This window comes from Podarcis liolepis (assembly GCF_965112155.1).
Source record: "Podarcis liolepis genome assembly, chromosome: 11".
NCBI classification, from domain to species: domain Eukaryota; kingdom Metazoa; phylum Chordata; class Lepidosauria; order Squamata; family Lacertidae; genus Podarcis; species Podarcis liolepis.
In genome coordinates this window covers 11,815,688-11,837,021 of record NC_139565.1, presented here as the reverse complement: position 1 = coordinate 11,837,021, position 21,334 = coordinate 11,815,688, and the positions used below count along the sequence as shown (strand labels likewise).

The following is a 21,334-nucleotide window of genomic DNA, read 5'->3' as shown; positions in this document are numbered from 1 at the left end:
GGGGAAACAAAAAATGCTTTTAATTTTCAGGTATGCCCTGCAACGTTTTAGAACGATGTATCCAATATTGTTCTAATGGCGTTAAAAAGGTCAGTGTGGATTCAGCCCCAAATACTTTTGAGGGCTCTCCCTAGAGAGTCATTTTACCTCTCTTGTTCTGTTAATGTATAAGGAGGTTTGTGCCTGCAGAGGGAAAAGGGCAAAAAAAGGTTTAAGTTAGGTGTGCTTAATTTTGGGTGTTTTCGTCCTGCACCTGGTTAAGCATATGAGAGCAACTTGGCACAATCGAAACTATAGACACCTGTGTTTGAGGCAAATTTGCTCTTGGCCAAAGCCTGGCCTATGTTGTGATGCTGCAAGGAGACTGTTTGCTGCCGGAAGGTCAGAATATTACAACTGTAGGTATTCTATAAGCTATAGACCTGAACATGGCCAGCAAAGGGACTGACCCTACCTAGAACTGTCTGGTGTTTTTCTGTTCCACTGCCTTTTTCCCAGACAGGGACTTAAGACGGCTTACAGATAAAATAAGAACAGCTAAAAACATTTTTAAAAAACAATGAAACATTAATGGAATTAACACTTATATATGTATTTACTAAAAAGATTAAAATATATTTAGTTTCTTTTGTTAATCCCCCCCCCAAATTTGTCGTGATTGCCTTACGCATCACTGGTGGAAAAGGTAAGATATAAGTATTTATTTTTTTAAAAATAAAAGTGTCACATTAATGAGGGAGGGAGAACATGTTTCAATGGGTAGGGAAATGTTAAGTACTGTACTGGAAGCCCATTACATGCATAATTGTTGTCTTTGCCAGCACATACTACATGTCAAATTGGCATAAAGAGGGAAATTGTCATTTTCTCCAAAAGCTTTCTGAAGGAATCTAGTATGTCAACTTCTTATGCTACTTAGAACAATGGGCCTAAATCCTAGCTTAAGTGACAGCATCAAACTCGAATTACTTGCATGTAAATTCTACTGAAATCAGCTTGTATTTAGGATTCTTTACAGATACTGTGCCTTACCCCTGCCACTCAAGTCTGTCAGTTTTAAAAGGCAAAATTGGATATATTTTGAATTTTGATGTTTTTGAAGGACCAGTCATCACCATAGTCAACAGTTTTCATATCAACACTTATCAGGCATTCAAAGCAAATATTGTAATATCTGATTTTGTTTTCAAGGCCACTACTTCTAAATTCCAGATAAAGTGTATATACAGGGGACAATATTCCAAAATATTTTGGGGGCTGCTTCACCTACTTACCTTACTCCCTTAGATGTTGTCTTTTGGGGTTTTTTGGGTTGAAAGTACAATAAAGCTGTTTCAATGCCAAAGAATTCTATCCATTTTAAATGGATGATTTTAAAGTTACAATTCTTGGCCAAAAAGTATTGCTCAATAAGCACAGCTGCTTAGGCAAGTATATATCAGCATAAATGCTCATTGTTAAAATAATTTAAATTATAAAAATGGAAAGAATCCTATTCAGTTTTAAACACATCACTACATTTGCTTTATGAGAACAAGATTTACAGTCGTAAGTTGCACATAAAGGGTTTATTTTAAATGTTTTAAGGATAGAGTTACATCATAATTATAAAAATTACTTACAGAATTAAGTAACAGATTTAAAGTGTTTATACTTCTAAATGCAGAGAACAGGGAACTGTCTACATTGTTAAAAAATAAAAAAATGAAACCAAGCTCTAGAGATGAAGTCATTTACCTAATTTTAAAATGTGAACACGAAGACCTTTGAACTATACACATACCAAGAACCATCCAAATTGCACTAATGATGTAAAATACAAAAAAGCACAGCATTTCCAAGGAACCACAAATCATCGAAGCTTTTTCTCTTTTTTTGGGTTCTCTGAAATGGTTGCAATTAATGTATCCCTGGAGAAGCCTTTATTTTTCAAATGTACCAATTAAGAAGGCTAAGCAATTTATTCAGTGAAAAAAAGGCTTTTTCCATCATTGTTTGGGGAGGGGAGTGTCGTAATATGATTCTACTTCAACTTAATTTAGGATTTGGCACAAAAAAGCATACTGTTGAATTTTACTGGTTTTTTATTTCATTTTGAGCAAAGTACATGGTCCCTTCAAACGCTGCATGACACATACAACTGGAAAGTTACCTCCTGTTGGCACTATGTTTGCCTCACCAGTGCATTTATCCTACTAACCACCATTAAAAACAGCACAATAAGCAAATTCACAAAGAACACAAAATTAAAAAAAACCCGAAACTAAAAACCTAAACATTTTTTTAAACATGCAACTTTTAAGTTTGTTACATTGAACATTCTACCTTCTAAGCATGCAAAAAAGGGATGGTCTGCATTTTAAGTTTGTCTTTTTAAAATTGTACAGGGCAGCCTGACATCACGCGAAACACACAATATACAATACTACAGCAGGTAAATGGAGAGAAAGGCCAGTAACTTTTTATACACAGATCCATAGCTTGTGCCACCACAAGCCCCGTGATAACTCGGAAAATCATGTTGAACCCCTAAGAAAAGGAACCAACATTTAGTTACCAGGGTAACAAGCACTGCATGCAGATCTGAAACGTGAGCCTAAAACAAAGCCCAAAGCAGATTGGCAGGGAGTAGAATCAAGTCTCAAGCCTCAAAAAAAAAAAAAAAAAGGTGGTTTAAGCTATCAAAAAAGCAGACAATGTGGACACTTTAAAAACCATAAAATTTACACAGAATATCGATCACTCTCAACTGGCAGAATGTGGCGTATTGCAGAAAACCTCCAATTGGAAGCTCTTTGAATGCAACATTTTCGGTCTACCTAATCCTCAGCAATCCTGGAGGCACACCTGGGATTCACCGTTAATGTAGCCCGCAATTCAAAGTACTATGTTTCGTGTATCTTGTGTGTGGTTCAATACACTCACTCATTCTTGTGCCACAAATATCAACTTGGGCTCATGGAGCCAGGCTCAGCTTTTGAGATTTACATGCAGGACTCTAAAGAGTCAATAGAAAACATACAGATCTGCAGAATGAAGGAGGAAACAAAACAAAACAAAAACCACTGGGTTGCAAATCTGCTCACTTGGTTCAAGAACACAGGAACATTTATGACTCAGGTACTTAGGGCTTAAGGACTGCATTTGAGAAGCTCTTCATGGAAAAGACTACAGCCAGCCTTGGGGTTGCCCATGATGAAATACTGTACACAATGCAACAGCAGCGATGGGACAGGAAAAGTTTAAGATACTGTATTTATACGGTATTTATTACCATTAAAGAGCATTAATGAGGCACAAGCCTTAAGGCTACAATATGAAATCAGGCAAAATTAAAAAAAGGAAGTTTAAACCGCATGGAGTTTAATATGTATACCCACACCAGAGGTAATTTGGACCTCAGAAGGCTGATCAGCAACACTCGTTTTTTGTTTTACCTTCTAGCTATATATAAACAATGGTGCTTGCTTCTCAGTTACATGTGCAGACTGCAATGCCCTGCTTCAGCTTTGCTGCTGTTTGATATTTTTCCACTGATTACTTTAAAAAGCTGCCACACCAATCTACTACCTTACAAATTAAAAAAAGAAAAAAGAAAGAAGGGTGGGGAGAGAGAGAAGAAGAAGAAGAAGAAGAAGAAGAAGAAGAAGAAAATTTTGTGGCTGTGGGCTGCTTATTTACATCCACAATCTGCTGCAGATGACTGGACCATGGAGACCGCCTAGCTTTTGTCAGGCAGTACCCCACTAGCATGCAGAACCCCAGTGTCCTTTTAACGAAGTTCACGTTAAAACAGCATACTTCAAGCAAAATACAACGTACAGCACAAAAGGCGACAACAGGTTTGAGTTTGTATAATGTCTTGTCTGGGTAAACCCCAAGAAGAAAGGCCAGAAAGAAGGGCGAGGGGTGGGGAAGGTAGGTGCCTTCTTGAACAAAACACAGTAAAAAATGAGAAGGAATGCAGCAGATCAAAGTAGAAGGCAACGAATGATTCTCCTTCTCTGCAACACAAGCCTTTAATGTACGAGGACTCTTCTCTTGTGAGGTTTGTCTTTACACGTAACAGATTTAAGTCCACACACAAGAATCTAGGTTGCTAGTTTTGAAACTGAGACACCCAGTAGTTGCTGCGGAGAATTTAACATTAACATGGAGTTCTAGACTGCTAGGGCACCAAGGGCCTGGATTCTGCTAAAAGTTAACCAAAAAAAAAAAACACCCTACGACATTGAGAACTGAAGGCATCCTTGCTTTGAATGTTTTGACCAGGTCCTACAGTTGCAAATATGGGCTCTTACTCTGCATTCAGCTGCATTACATGTATGCCACGTTCTATTTTCCTGCAACTAAAATGTACAAAATTCTCATGTGATAGTAGCTCAACAGTTAACCTGAACACAGTACACCGATGTTAAATTGGGTTAGGCACTCCTTAACACTGCTTTAAACATATTATAGTCATCTTTGCCCAAACCCTGTGAAAACAAGGACTGCCAGACAAGAAAACTTAATACATACATGAAAGTAATAATATCAAGCTAGACTTGCATGTGGCAGTTGAATAGTTATGTGAGAAGGTGAGGGAAAGTTATATTTGGGGGGTGGGGGAAAATCAGATTAATGATTATGTTGCTAGATCCACTTTACACAGCTTGAATTTGCAGCTGCCGTTTTCTCTAACTTCATCCACATACCCACCAGAAGACTTCCTCCAAGAAAGGGAGTTCCCTTACACAAAATGTGTCATGTTCACATAAAAGTCTATTTGTATAGTTCACAATGGAATAGTTTTCCTGGCAGAGATTGTGGGCTCGCAGGGACATTTAAGCTTTCAAATAAACTGGAAAGCACTTAAGTCTTTGTGTCTACAAATTTTACATTGAAGTTCCACAAGTTTGGCAAAAGTTTGCATGGTGGTGTCTAAGATGTCTTCACCAAATCATAGACATAAATATGGAAATCATCGTCAAACTTGATGAAATAGACCGAGGGTTTGGCTTCCACCTGATGAATGACCATGCCAGTCCTTTTTGAGCCATCTTCTTTGGCATATTCCACTTGTTTCCCCACTAGGCTGTCCACAACTTCGCCAGGCTCCCGTTCTGCTGGAGGTGAATCATCTGTGAACACAACGTTTGAGTTAAAATGCAGCAGGATTTTATAGAACAGATGCTCATAGTCAGCTCAACGAGTAATAGTTTACTACGTGCTTCAGCAATTAAATGTTCATGGCAATGTATTTCTGATCACAATGGTTTTGTCTTCTAGCCCAGGGAAAATAAACAACTGGATATACATATATGATATTCCTCTTATCCAATTTGTCTACATTTCACAGTAACCATCTTAAATACAGATTATGGTAAGAACAGACAGAATGAATGTTGCATAACCTACCGTATTTTTTGCACCATAACACTCACTTTTTTCCTCCTAGAAAGTAAGGGGAAATGTCTGTGCGTGTTATGGAGGAAATGCCTATGGGTGGCATGCCTACGGATTTTCCTCCTCTAAAAACTACGTGCGTGTTATGGTCGGGGTGCGTGTTATAGAGCGAAAAATACGGTAATTCCTGGAGTTTTATCAGCTGTTGGCTATACTGCTGATCTGACAACATATCAACCTGTTCAGCTGAGTAGTTAAGCTGTACATTCAACCTGAATTAAAAGTTGGAATGTGAAAGCCATGCTGAAGTTTCTTTGCCTGTTCATTTATATTTGCTCTACAAAATGTTCCAAATATCAGAATCCACAAAGTATTTTTAAAAAAACGTTGTAGTTGGTGCTGTCAAGCATTACGGTATCAGTTAGAGTGACTCCCTCAGAATCTTATCTTCCTAGACTCCAAATAGTCAATTAAGGGAAAAAGTTAGTATGGTAAGCCTAGCATTTCTGGGCTCTCCTCCAAACCTCAAATTACCTCAAATAGTACTTCTTTTGGCCTTATGCTCCACAACAAAGGAGATCGCTTTATAAATAACCCTTTAAAAGCGAGAAGAGGGAAGGGTGGCTTTTCCATCACCTCTTCCAAGTTGGACAAATTAGGCACCACAAAATACTCCTCTGAAGCCTGCAGAATACCACTTCAGACATACTGTATATGTCAGTGGCTCCATAGAATTGAGGGTCAAACCCAACAGCTCACGATCAAATCCTGAACCATAACTTGTAGTTATAAGAAATCATGACAGGTGAGTGACCAGATTCTCATGTAGCGCCAAGCCAAACCATGACTTGGTGCAAACCTTCATGTTCTACAACGGATGATCCCAGCTGCAGCATTCTTCCACCAATCCTGCTGCTATGATATTTGGGGCTAAGCCATAGTTTGGTTTAGTGTTAAAGCCAAACCACGGCTCATAGTTTATCTCACTGCAAACTTCACTGTAGCTGAAGTTTTTTCTTGGTTTGTCTCACTTCAAACAACAAGTGGTAAACAGTGCTCCAATTCTTCTACAAACTCTCAATGCTCAATGTCAGACATTTTAAACGTGTTTTCTTTCTTTACATAGAGGATAAAATACTGGCCAACTTACTGGAATCAGGCATAATACGGAGATCACCTTCTTTATAGTCATCTAAGAGCTGGTACATGTACAAGACAGGATCCTTCTCATAGGTAATATAAAACCATGTGTTCATTATTGGTGCCCGAGCCAAGACCATTCCCCTCCACTCATCTTTTGAACCATCTTCGGTTTCAAACATATGCTCCACTGCTTTGCCAATCATTGTGTCTGCCAGGTGGGCATCACTGATTCGAGATGAAGCTGGAAGAGAAACACCAATATCTGATTAACATTCTGGTAGAAGCATGGCGACTACATCTTAAAGGAGGCCAGGAAAATAGTGTGCCTAATGCAAGACTAAAGGTATTGCCCAGAATTCAAAGCTACATCATTCTTCTGGTTTAATCCACACTGCGGTATAGGGGTTTTTTTTCTATCCATGACTACATACTGAACAATTTCTAACCATGGCATCCATATGTCCCCCTATTTCAGCCATTATCCTTTGGAAGCTAAATTCTAATTAGACACACCAAAGTTAACTCCGGCACCATGCACTGAATAAGCCTGTTTTTCATGCTTTTTATGAAGTGGTCTCTAGTCATAATAAAATTGATAATCTTTAAGGTGTCCTAATGATCTCTGTTGTTGTTTTTAAGAGATAACGAGAAAGTGGCCAAAGTCCCTTTACTGAATTTTTAACGTTATGGGAAACATGGATACCATTGTTCTAGTTCCAAGATACTTACTGCTAACTAAGAGAGGCAAATGTTAGAAATGTGACAACATGGTATTTTATTAAAATGGAAAATACATGCAAAAGCCCTAGGGAGCACTGACAGTGGCTCACTGGAATTTATTTATTTGCAAAGTAGGTTAGGCTTAGAGGTCGTGACTGGCCCAAGGTCACCCAGTCAGCTTCATGGCCAAGTGGGGATTTTAACCCTCGTTCCCCGGGTCCTATCTCTAACCACACCACCACACTGGATCCTGGTCCCAGTACTCATTATTTTAAAAGGTTGAATAAATATTATATTAATTGAGATCATTAGACAGAAATAGCCATTACTGGTTGTGAAGCGGGGGAAAGAGCACATCACTTCTAACCATCTTCTGGATATTAGTCAAAACCTTCCCTTTTAGGTTGTAGCTTGTATTGGCCTTAATCCGCTGGTGTAATGCTGTTCCCTATGGTTCTTCTGGGGTTTTAAAGTATTTTTGAAATTGATAATTTTAAATTCATTGTGAGCTACCTTGAGTTTTTTTATTGGAATGAAAGTTGGGGTATATGGGACTTAAATAACACACACAAATTCAGCCCCATCGAGACACTTACCAACTCTATCTGGAAGCACTTCGAGTGCTGAAACCCTTTCGTCTTTGTGCAGTTCTAGTCCATAGACACAATCAAATCCATCATATTTGATAAGGTAGAGGGAGGGATTTACAGGAACCTGGTCTAGGACAGTGCCTTTCCATTGTGTCACGGGTCCGCTCCCTTCTTTCCATCCATGCTGTATTCTGCAGCCGACAATATTTCTTCTAGGTTGCGACATTGGTTTGCTTGGTCCCACGTTGTTTCGATGCTTTCTATGTTTATAAATACACAAACATAACTATTAAAGCAATCATTAGTTTATGGAATGAAGCACCTCAAAATAAGAATATATTTTAAGCAAGCCATATGCAAGCTTATTTTCAGGACGTGCCCAGGGATGCTTGACCTCCCCTTCAGAATTGTGGCATCCTAAGTGAATGGCGCTGCTGCCTCCTCTCCTACCTGATGTTTCCAGATACAGCCACGTTTTGTATTTCCAGTACTGGTCCAGAACCCACAGCAGCAACAGCGGATCTGGGTGCGGTCCATGAATACTTCCGTTCTAACTAAAAGCTATAGTTTAGCCAAAGAAACCAAGGCAATGGCGCCACAAATGTGGAATTTGATTGCCACTCCTCAATACTTTTAAGACCCATCTTTTCACTGAGACCTGTAGAAGTTAAACTGTGACCTGGATTGTAGAATTGGAACTGTAATCATTAGCATTTTGCTGGCTACTATATTGTTTATGTTTGCTTTCAATAAATGTTTTGAAGGAAATTTATGTTTAAGTGCTTTAAATGGCTCTAATATAGTTTTATATGTACATGCTGATATATAATTTATAAATCACTTTGGAGACATATTTTGCCTGAAAAGTAGTCTAAGTCAAACACATATATGGGAGCTTATTTCTTAACATGCACTCATTTTCACATTGTGTTTCTTGCTCACCAGTGCCTACACAGCTGCAAATGCTCAAAACTTTGTCATATGCCTTACCAATTAATGAATGTGTACATATCTGTCTGTATATTCTCTGAAACCTTTCAGAAAGGTTTTTCCTATTTTGATTTGCCGTTTTGTAGTTTATGAAAATGTTTATTTTTGTACTGGTAGTCTTAAACTGCTAATAACTTATGTGAGAAAGTATTCTCTTTCTAATAGAGTCTGTACTCTTCGCTGTCCCAAAAGCTGTAGCACAGATCTTTGCAAACTGTGTGTCACAACACATTAGTGTGTTGGCTGCAGTGTGCAGGTGTGTCGGGTGAATGCTCCCCGCGCTCCTCCCAGGGCTAGAAAGGAGTTAATTTAACCTCCGGTTTGTTAGTAAAACTGAACTGATGTCGTGAAATGATCCATGTCTAAAGAGTGTGTTACCAACATGAAAAGTTTGGAAAGCTCTGCTGTAACATAACCCTTCTTTTACCCACCTGGTGACAAGGTAGTGTGACCCAAGGTGGCATAGAGCTGCTTTGCCTCATGCAAGTGAACTTCTCCACTCCCAGTTTTTGGCAGCATCTCCCAAAAGATTTCTCCCTTACACTGGGGAACCATCTGGAGCAGCCGTTATGCTTGTGTGGCAGCAACCAGGGGTTGTGAAGGAATTAGCCACCCTAGTGTGCCTGAATGGAGGTCCTGTCTACGAGCATATGGGACTTGAGATCCAAACCACGGAGAAACACATAAAGAGCTACTAAAGGCAAGTTTTATTGTGAAATGCTTGATAACCGACGAAGCCCTAACTAATCAGACAAGTCCTAAGGTCAAGTTTTTACGGGACAATGGAAAATTTCAATCATGCTGCTTCTTTTCAGTTCTACTAAATTCCAAAATATTTCTACTGCACTTCATGGGATTTTATACTGTATTTCAAACGTGAACTAATTGTTTATTTATTTAATTAACACGCCACCCTTCATTCAAGGATCACAGGGAAGTTTACAATACAAAAACACAAAAATACATTAACATAGTAACAAACAAAAACAGTACCACCACCAACCCCGGTTTAAAAGGCTATGGAGAAGAGTAACGTTTTTCACCTGGCGCCTAAAGATCTGCATTGAAGGCATCAGGTGAACCTCCCTGTGGAAAGCATTACACAAACGGGGAGCCACCGAAGGCCCGTCGTCATGTTGCTGCCCAGCACATCTCTCGTGGAAGGGTACATGAAGATGGGCCTCAGCTATTAATCGTAGGGTCAGCATCAGTCCATATGAGGAGAGGTGGTCTTTGAAGTACTGCGGTCGTGAGCTGCTTACGACTGTAGAGGTCAAAGCCAGCACTCTGAATTGGGCCCAGAAACTAATCTGCAACCAGTGCAGTTGGGTCAGGATTGGTGTTATACGCTTAAACCAGCCTTTCTCAACCCTGGGTCCCCAGATGTTTTTGGCCTACAACTCCCATCATCCCTGACCACTGGTCCTGTGAGCTAGGGACCCATCTGGGGACCCAAGGCTGAGAACTGTCTTGCCCTGGTAAGCATCCTGATTGACGAATTCTGCACCAGCTGAGGTTTCCGAACCATCGTCAGAGACAGCCCCACATATAATACTTTGCAGTAAACCTAGAGGTTACCAGAGCATAGACAGCAGAAGCTGTAAATGAGAATTAACAGGGCCCTCTGTCTCTGTCTCTTTCTCGACAGAACTCATCATGCAGGGTGACCAAAGCAGTTTCTGGGCCAAAACCCAGACTGAAATGATCTAGAAAACATCTCATTTGAGTGAGGACTCTGCAAGCTGAAGCCGATGCACTGCTATCAGTTGATATCAGATATTTTTTTGTTCTGGAGCCCAAGGAAAGTTCTACAGGTGTCCTTGGTTTCTGAAATTCCATTTGTTACTTTCAAGACCTCTGACTTTGTACAGAAACTGTTACTGAGTATTGCAACCCCATTGACCTTCACTAGAACTTTTAGAACAGAAAATCTACACAGCTGATGTAACAAAATGCCTTTGTAAAGTGGACACAAAAATACAGTTCTCACAGAATGCTGCCAGGCATGGGATTTTAAGAATTACCAAGTCACTTACTTGTGGGAAGCTCTCTTCTTCATCACGCTGGCAGACACACCTGCATGCCCTACAAGGAAGACGTCAACAGTGACTAACTCACCAGGAACAGGTTTTAACTTCACAGGCTTAATTGTTATTCCATGCAGCATTTGTTTACTGTATTGACATTCACTTTAACACAGCACATGGATCAAATCTATTAAAAACGCTAACAGAAATGAATTGCACCCACCCTGTTCATGCCACAGATGGGAAGCCTCCAAGACAAATCAGACCTGCCGTGCCTCTTAAATCTGGCCCAGAAGCCCATTTCCCCCTGATAATGCCCACCTTATTTTTAGGATTGCAAATGGTTCTAAACTATTTTTAACGCTGTATTTTAATTTTGCATCCCAATCTGGGACCTTAGGGTGAAGAGGGGTGGGGTTTGTCAATAAACAAGTCCAATAACTAATGACAACAACCTGTTGCTCATCTGATGTGGTGACATCAGGTATGGGACAGGTAAAGCCACAGCTGCAAAGGAAGAATCAGGAGCTTTATTGTGTGCTACTGAATGGTTACTTTGTGAGCACAGCTCGCATTCAGTGCTGTGCAAATTTGGCAGAAAAGGCAAGCAAGCTGCACTTGTATCCACTCAAAAGCTCCTGAGTGGATGTGACCCTGGCAGAAAGCAGTGAGACTAGCATTTGGTGCCAAATTTAAATCGCCCTGAATGCACACTGTGCTTGCAAACCACAACGCATCCTTTGCAAGCACAACTTATATTTGGCTTCAAATGCAAGCTGTGCTGCTTTTCTGCCAGGGCTTTTTATCCACTTGAGACTTGCTGAGTAGATCCAAGCGCAGCTTGCATTTGGTGCCAAATTTAAGCAGCAGTGCTTCAGCCGGGATGGATTCACGTGACAGCATGGGAAGTCAGCTGATGGGCTGGTGCGCAGCCCTCCAGCCAAAATTGCTTCTCTGCCCACTTTATGTCATCATGGGTATGTGCTTAATGCCACCAAAACCAAGTTCAGTCACCTTAGGCCAGGGGTAGTCAACTTTTTTATACCTACCACCCACTAATGCATCTTTCTTGATAGTAAAAATGCCTTAACGCCCACCAGTGCTCGATGGAAGGAGGATTCAGCTTGCACTATAGAACCCCCTACAGCCCACCTAAAATCCTGAAACACCCATTAGTGGGTGGTAGGGACCAGTTTGACAACCCCTGCCTTAGGTGTTCAATTGCTTAGTTAGGCTGGCCTGGGGTACAGAAGAGAGATGCTGAGTGTCGTACAGACCATTCATATCAGATTTATTACCCATCCTTCATCAGCAGGTCCCAGGGTAGGTTACAACAACATAAAAATCAAAATTAAAACCAGTTAGAATGCACCATCTCTTTCGTACATTGCACGATACCGAGAAAAATGCCAAACCTTGTTTATCACAGTTTCATCTGGCCACTGAGATAAGAACTGAAAACCCCCAGATATAGATCATGTGTCACCTAATTATTAGCGTGCAAAGAAAGTGTGCATCAGGCCTTGCTTCTGTCCAATTTACTGAGATCATCAATATGCTTTGGAACTTCAAGCATACTCAGAACTAATACACTAGGAGATTCTTGACAAGGTGCCTTTCTTGCACAGTAGCTTTTCCACCATTTCCCAGTTTTGGTCAGCATATTGCCCAAAGCCTGGCTATCAAAGGCTACACACACAGAGATGTCCGTAGATGAGGCACAACTTGTATCATAGACACAGGAAAAGCCCCTGATCTTTGTAAGATCAGGCCGATTAAGCTATAAAAATTAGCTTCAAGGCGGACATATGTGCATATTCAAGGAAACCATTTATGTGCCCTAGAGATATGGATTGCACCCATCATCTCTCGAGACCAGTACACTTTCCATCCATCCAATGTGTAGCATTGTGATAAGTACCTGTCTAAATAGAAATATCTGCAACCAAATAGCTACATACTCTCTATCTGCATTAAAAATTAGCACCCTGGAAGAGGCAGCTTCAAAATTAAACTTTTTCATTGGCTGGATCCACACCTGCCCCGAGGTCAACAGTGTGAAATCAATAAGGGAATACTGACTTTCTGCCTAGTACCTTAGGGTTTGGGGGGGGGGGGACTGGCACACAGCCTGTCAGTGTAAAATTTTCTAATTTTGGCTTCTTTTCTATACAGTGGTACCTCGTGTTACGGACGGGATCCGTTCCAGAGGCCCGTCCGTAACGTGAAAAGCCCGCAACTCGGAGTGCTGCGACCGTGCAGGTGCGCAGCGCAATTTGGCGCTTCTGTGAATGCACAAAGCGAGTTATAGCGCATCTGCGCATGTGTGAGCGGCGAAACCCGGAAGTAGCCCATTCCAGTACTTCCGGGTTGCCGCGGGATGCAAGACGAAAACACGCAATCTGAAGCGGACGTAACATGAGGTATGCCTGTAACTGCTACACTTGTTGATCCTTGTCTGTTTTGTTTTTTTGAGCGAGGGAAATCCTCATACCCTGAACTACTGCAGTTCTGAGAGATGATATGCATATGTTTTGATATGCAAGTAGTATTTATTATTTATTATATCAGCTTCCCAACTTTCTGCACACAGCTCCCAAGGATAGTAAGAATATATATATATATATTTTTTAAAAAAGTCATTCTCTAATCTTCAATAAACTAAAAACTGCAGATAAAGCCAATCATGGGCACCTGAAGGCATTAATATATAAATGATGAATGATAATATTAAGATGAACCCAGAAAATAAATAAACTTGAAGACTTTGTGAGAGTGGGAGGGTAACAGACCTGCACTCTGGGTACACTGTGTTAAGACCTTTACCCAAAAGTTATTCTTACTTGAGAGTAGAAATAATACCCTGCAGGGATATAGCGGCATCAAAACATATTTGTGGTAAAACCCAGAGGAAGATTATTTTAGTTAAAAACTGAAGATCCTATTACATAGAGGGTGATCACAAATCTTCATCTGAACAAGTTAATTAGTTCAGTGCTCCAGATGGAGCAGAAATCTTAGGTATTATCTCTGACTTGTAATAGTTTTTCATTATTAACGAAGCATGCAACAGCATCGAGGCTAGCGTTGTGAAGGACCCAGAACTTCTAGAAAAGTGCCGATGACGCTCATGATCTGTGCAAACAGATGCCTTGACATTAAATTCTCACAGTATTCTTTTCAACACAAGACACTTATCTATGCTTTACGGATGGCAAAGTTTCAGACTACAGCGCTCACCCTAGGTTGTGGAGTAGGAGTGGATATCAACTCAGATTTCCAACCTTGAGAATCAGCAAGCTGTTTTTCCTGTTGACTTATTAGAACTGAAGACTAGCAGCTGAATTAATGCACAAGATAGCAAGATGTTAAATTACATACAGATGAGGAAATCTTATTCATGTAGGAGGAATTTCCACTGTTTCAATTAAATTTGTTTGGCAACACATGGTGCACACAGGGGCTTCTCTTCACTATGTTTTGAAAGGGTCCAAATAATTGGGACATACCCCACTATAAACTGAGGGAACCAAGTTAATGCAACGTTCGTCCTCACATATACCTAAGCCTATTTCAGTTCTACTTTGATAGAAGCTTTAGCAGAAGCATTTTCATATTAAGTACCGTATTTTTTGCTCCGTAAGACACATTTTTTCCTCCTAAAAAGTAAGGGGAAATGTGTGTGCGTCTTATGGAGCGAATGCCGCTGCACAGAGAGGGAGAGCTACATAGTGCCCCTTCAGCGAAGCAGGAGGAGAAACGGAGCCCCTTCCATTTCTCCTCCCGCTTCGCTGGAGAGGTGCTGTGCAGAGATGGAGAGGTTTTTTTTCTTGTTTGGGTGCATCTTATAGAGCGAAAAATACGGTAGTTTCTGGAAAATTAGAATACGCAAGCAGACATTCACTCCTCCCAGTTCACAACCCACCCACCCCAAAGCACCCACTTTAAATGCCAGCACATCACTAAAAGCTCCTTTGGTATATTTGCTTACCATGTGTGCAACTTCCCCAACTTAAATTTGGTATGTAAAGGTGAAGCAATACTGTATATTTGCCTTAACAAATATAGTAAATTTTAGAATTACTACTTTAATTCTGCATAAAGCAGTACTCTTGATTCACTTATTAGGAATGTTTTATGTCAGCTACAACCAAAACAGCAGATGAACTGCCAGAGCACTCTAGTTAGCCTAAATTAATGCTGGACCAGTTTTTTTGATAGATGAAGTAGCTAGTCTGGTATGTTCCACCACCAGGGTGGACTTGATTTAAATCAAATCGATTTAAATCACTAGTCAGTAAGGCTTGATTTAAATCATTTTTTACAGAAAGACTCATTCTTGCTGGTATCATCTTAATATTGACAACCAGAGGACTGTTTCATTTTTGGAATAATAAATTTTCAGAGTAGTTTTTACAGTTAAATCAAAAATTGCTGGATTTGGTTATACTATTAGAAATACATAGACAGATAATTATGAAATTATGTTGAGGTTTAATAAGTTAACTGTTTATAGTTGGACAACTTTTCTGATGTACTTTATTGTAAAGAGAAAAATGATCATTTCCTTAATAACAATTTATTTAACTAAAACAATAACATTATTGCATATGTATCCATGTTTGTTAACTGATGTGGTTAAACATTTTTTTAAAACAAAACAAAACAAAGCAAAACACCAGACTGAGTTTTAGCACACATGTAAACTTAAAACAAATCCTTATTTCCTGATGAATAGCCTTTGAACTATAGTGTAACTTAAATACAAAATCTTACTAGTAAGATTTTTCCTCCAAAAACATTTTATTTTAAAAATCCAATTTAAATAAAAAAAAATTGGTTTTTTAAATATCGTTTTTTAAATCATTGATTTTTATACACCTTGTCCACTACTAATGCAAATATTCAGCTTTTACAGAGTTTAGAATACTGGGCAGAATCTAATGTTGCGAAAGCAGTAACAGACTTTGCTTTCCTCAACTTCCCCCCTGTGACCCTACACGTCCCAAAAACCTGCTCCAGGGGCTCCTTCAACCCTCTGGAGCAATTCTGAGGGCACACAGAGGGGAGAAGAGGAAACTGGAGTCCTGTTGCATGAGCAAAGTCCACTTTGCTCATGCACAGGCAGCACTGAATACAACCAAGTATATATTATTTTATTTTATTTTTTAAAAAATTATATTTATTTTTACCTAGACCATTGTGGGCAAGCCCCGTCATGCTCTCATCTATGAAAACCACATTTGAGGCACTGTATAATAAATATCAGACTTGCCATACCAGAGTAGTTCAGTTTGGAGAGTAGCAGATACATTGAAAACAGGTGTATGCCAGTATTACAGAAATGCCTGGTGGTAAGTGGACTTGCAATTCCATCAACTGACCCCCATCCCAATCAGAATGCCCAACATCCACAAGCTGCATGGCACAAACACATAATGGCCTGGTGTCTGTAGACCAAATATGTGAATGTGCCAATCCTATGCAGGTTGGCTTCTATGCACATGGACTTCCAGAAGAGGTGTGTCTGATATGCCAAAGGAGTGGGATTTTTAAAAAAAGAGATCTGCAGTCACCAAGATTAGTTGTTCACCTGTGGGATGTGTTAGAGACATTACTTACCTGGATCAGCTCTGGACCGCTGACCTGGTGCCTTTCCAAATGGGGTCTTCATTCATCTGTATTTAAGTGAGCAGCAAAGCTGCTGAACTAGGGTGAAAATCCAGTTCTGGGTGGTGTTGTGAAGTCCTCCTCCGTCTTGAAACAGTAACTATAATAATCCAAATATGAAGTATGTTTTCCCACAAGTGTAACAGATGCTCCTTCAATTATAATACTCTGCAAGAGAAAAAGATAGCAAGATTTTAAGGACTGCTAATGAGCAATGTAAGCAACTATGTCCAGAAACTCTATGCACCCAGTTTAGCCAGTGAAGAGCTTCTTCCTAGCATGCATTTTCTCTCCTTACCATGGCAACCTCCCACCCACTTCTTTTCCTCCCATGTCCCAATTCTAGCATTACTGTCATATTGTTGCCTCATTTCCCCACTTCTGTTTGGGCTGAAGAGTTACATTACCAACTCTTACATACTTACCTGGAGAAAAAGGAGGTACCTCTCCTCTTTCTTGGTATCCAAGTCAGCAACAGAATATTTTCATTTCCCTCATTTGGCTGGGTGCCTCCAAGGCACAATATCCCCCCTCAGTTAAATACGCTTAAAAACAGAGTAATTCTTAAATCAACTGGGTGATCTATGAGTGAGGAGTGGCTATTGTTGTCCACAAGGATACATTTCTTCTGTCCAAATATCCCACTCAGAAGTCTCTCAGTTTCACAGGTGAATAAAGAATGGATTGTATTTAAAGAGTATTTGAAAAATTATTGTGATAGCAAAAACCTCCTGGCAGACCTTGATTGACTCTTGTAACATTTAGGTCACAAATAATAGAATTTTAATAAGAAGAAGATGCTGTGCATAAAATAACAAAATGAGATATAGTACAATGAGAACAATTATTTTGTTTTCATCCTTTAACTTTTATCTTCTCCCTTTTCCTTTTCTTTCTTTGTAAAGTATGTCTATGTAGTTTGTACAATTTTTAATATGGTGTATTGTTGTATAAGTTTGTGTTGTATGTTCAATCAAGATTATTTTTTAAAAAACACACAGAAGTCTCTCGGTTTCAAAACTGTATCTGGTACTGGGCTCTCGAGACCTAATTGGGATTCTGTTAATGCACCATTCACACCACTGCCTAACGGTCTCTCTGCTTGATCAGGCTGAGATGGTCTTAGGGTGGTCCTGAGATCTTCAAAGTTAATCATCTTCAAATACTTCCATCAGGAAGGCCAAGGGGAGGAGAGGGGAAGAGAAGGTACCGGTACTTGTAAATAGGGTTTGAAGGCTATCTACAGTCCCTACTGTAAATGTCTAGTCCATTGACAGGTACCGAAGATAGTCTTTTCAGTGGTGTCTCATACTTGAATTCCCTTGTGACAACTCTGCCAAGCCCCATTGCCTCTTCTGGTCTTTAAGCAGTTCCTATATCCTTTCTATTTTTGAAAAAAGTTCAGAAACTTTCTATTGATCTTATACACTTAATCTTATTATGTTTGTTCCAATTGTTTCATTTCTAACAGCTTTGATGTATTATATGTATATTAACATATGAAGTTCTGACTAGTACCTGAAGACCACTTTTGGCGAATGTTGCTGAACTCTCAAGTTAGTAGTAGTAAGTGTTAAAATTCTACGAACACAGAAATCAGCTAATGGGTGGCGCATGATTTTGGTAGCTGGAACCGATTTAAAGTTTCCTCAAAAGGATTAGTATAAATCATAGGTTTTACACAGCGCAAGTATGCTTGATGCAACTGGTACCTTTAGGAAATAAGCACTGTAACACCCTCTTGTGGCAGATTCTACAGATAGCCTAACTTAACCATTTTAGTCGTTCCAGCCACTTCACCTTCCTGCATGGTGAGCTTTCCTTACCACCTTTGACAAGAGTTCTCTGAGCCAACCATTCCCCTCCAAGGCTCTTTACACCTTTGTTGTGGCTGGGAGGTAGCAGATTGTTACCTAAAAGTTCACCATTTTCACATGTGTGCTCCATTCTATTCGCTTTCTTAACTTGTTCAAGAGATAACACTGAGCTGCACAAGAGCCCCTAGTACCTCTTTTAAGCCACAGTTTACCTGTATTTCTCATGTAGCTGTTCTATGTTCAAGCACCAACGCAGTCAGACCTTCTTGATACTGTTCTGCACAAGCAACTCTGAATTCACTGTGGCCCTTTCTAGTGGTCCCCATTCAGCACCATAAACAGTTATTTTTTAAAATAAAAAACCCTCTCCAAAATCTTGTGGATCATTAATTTCAAATCACCTCCCTCTCACCAAAAGAAAACCCCATATACTTTCCTTTTATTAAGAAATACTCTTCTCAAGTTACGCAACTGATTACAGTCAAGTCCAGTTCCCCAAACCAAGAATCCAGATCTTGGTGATTCAGTCACTTGGTCCTGCAACATCAACCCTGCAACTTACACTGCTACCACTCCTTCTGTCCAGCCTGTGTCAGGAGGCTCTCAGACATTACTAGACACCAGCAGGATTCCAGAGAAACAAGAGCCAAAAATAAGGCTTTCTGATGCCCGAGTCTCAGGGTCGCAAACTTATTTAGTAGCAAGTGAGCAAGCAAGTTAGGAACTGGATTTAGTATCAAGTAGAGAGACACCTACTAAATAATAAATAATATTTTTAAATGAGATAAATAGCAAAACGAAAGATAGCAGCACAAAATGGGACCCAACATAAAAACTACCGTTAGAAAATCAAATTCACAAAGTGGTTAGAAATTATAAACCCAAATAAAATAACAATGCTAATTTCTCCCAACCCTATACAAATTGCAGGGCATTGACATTACCAGTTATAGCCTATTAGAGAGAGAGAGAGAGACGACGGAATAAAAACAGATCAGGAGTAAGCTTAGCTTTATTGTAAAAAGGATAGTAAGTAGGGTTACTCCCCAGAACCAATTACCTGTAGAAGGTTTTGAAGTTAGAACTTTCTGGTACTTTGGCTCTGCACTTCCCCACAGCTGAAGCTACTTACTTCCCAATTAGCACACTGCCTCCCTGATCTTAAAGCACAATAAACCTAGATAACACAAGCACCTTAACCCAATGACATCATATCCAACTGCTAAGAAGTAGCCCATATCCAAAGGCCAGCTTTCAAGTTTATTGAAGGAAACATTTTCTTCACAATTACAAAAAAGGAGTAGCTTTTGCTTCATGGTTTCTCATGCACACCTGCCAGTTAACCACAGTAGCACAGCCATTTCTTGGGCCACAGTGAAAGTAGGCCAAATACATTTCACGATGAGCAAATCTGTGAAGCTCTTTTTGGTGATTGCAGCTGTATCTACTTGTATGACTTTCCAGCCATAACCATTCCATACAGGGCTGGCCTGCCCATGGGGCAAGGTGAGGTGGCTTTGATTCCTACTTCAGCCATCTGATGGGGTTGATTTGATCCCCCCATCTTGTTCCTGATGTGGATTTTCACTCACTCCTTCTTCCCTGGTGTAGGTGTCATTGGGAGCACCATTGTGTGGATCGCCCCAGGTGCCAAAATGTCTTCAGCCGATCCCAACACAATGACCTGTGTATGAGAATGTCGATAGCCTGTGCAAGAGCTTCATGCAAACCAGCTTTTTTCCATACCATTACAAATACATATAACCAACTCCAAGCTGTACCTGAAAGTCCACCTAGGCAAGTCTACACTCCACACCAGACCTTCTGAATCATACCTTAAGCGTCATGGAAGGAAGAACAGTTAAGATCTGGACTCTTTCAATCTACATCCAAATGTCAGAGGGAGGTAGAAATAGAACCTCTCCTAGGATGGAAAAACTTCATGGATTGACAATTGCCATGGATAATAAGAACATAAAAAGAGCTCTGCTGGATCAGACCAAAAGCTCATCTAGTTCTGCATTCCATTCCACCACCCCCGGGACCAGATGCCTATGGGAAGCCTAGAAGCAAGACATGAAGGGATTAGCCCTCTCCAGCTGTTGTTCCTCAGCAAATGATATTCAAAGACACATGCCTCTGATCCTGCAAGGAGTATATAACCATCAAGATTTGATTGCTTTATCCCCCAGGAATCAATCTAAGTTCTTTTTAAAGTCGTGAGTGAATTCTGTAGTTTAACTATGCACTATGTGAAGCAGCACTTCCTTTTGTCCTGTACTGATGTTTCAGCTTCACTGTATAACCCTAAGTTCTAGCATAATATGAGAGGGCAAAGGCCTATCTCTATCCACTTCTGCTTCGTAAAATATACATTTTAGACACCTCTAATGCAGTGTTAGAAACTATTTGCCCAAAGGCTCCTGGAACCTGGGTCGTGGGTGCCAAAACAAAATGCCCTCCAACTTCAGCAGATCATTCCCATGATTTTAGATCTAGTAACATCCTGGGTCATGCTGGGGGCATGAGACTCCTCTTTCCTCCCTCTTAACCAGGCATCCCCAAACTCGGTCCTCCAGATGTTTTGGGACTACAATTCCCATCACCCCGACCACTGGTCCTGTTAGCTAGGGATGATGGGAGTTGTAGTCCCAAAACATATGGAGGGCCAAGTTTGGGGATGCCTGCTCTTAACTGTAATCTCCACTTTTGCCCCAGATGAGTTTGACAAGGAAGTCTCTTTCCAATCCTTTCAACACACAGTACTATGGAGGTGTGGAACAGATGGTTTGAGAAATTAGCCTCCACACCCTCAACCTCAATCCCATTTCCCTGTAGAGCACAAGTTCAGGCCCAATATAAATATGTTATATCTAATATTCTTTATAAAGTGGGAATTCACCACTTGCAAGTCTGTTATTTAAAAAATGTGCCACTTACAGAATGGCAACTCTTGGAAAGTTTGAAAGCTTCAGGCTTAGACTGACTT

General features: G+C 40.2%; 1 protein-coding gene across 4 annotated transcripts in view; it reads right to left on the bottom strand.

Moving 5' to 3' along the window:
* Positions 1-1,553: 1,553 nt before the first annotated feature.
* Positions 1,554-21,334, bottom strand: part of SPIN1 (spindlin 1) — a 32,617-nt gene continuing 12,836 nt past the window's right edge. For 3 of the 4 annotated variants that reach the window (XM_083465037.1, XM_083465038.1, XM_083465039.1), the window contains exons 2-6: positions 16,481-16,696; positions 10,868-10,916; positions 7,848-8,101; positions 6,539-6,772; positions 1,554-5,123 (exon numbers count right to left, since the gene is read on the bottom strand). In XM_083465037.1, coding sequence (XP_083321163.1) covers positions 4,924-5,123; positions 6,539-6,772; positions 7,848-8,101; positions 10,868-10,916; positions 16,481-16,532 — 789 coding nt within the window. In that variant the 5' untranslated portion in view covers positions 16,533-16,696 and the 3' untranslated portion in view covers positions 1,554-4,923. Of the gene's footprint in view, positions 5,124-6,538; positions 6,773-7,847; positions 8,102-10,867; positions 10,917-14,098; positions 14,199-16,480; positions 16,697-21,334 lie in introns of all 4 variants that reach the window. The other variant, XM_083465040.1, reaches the window with a different exon arrangement.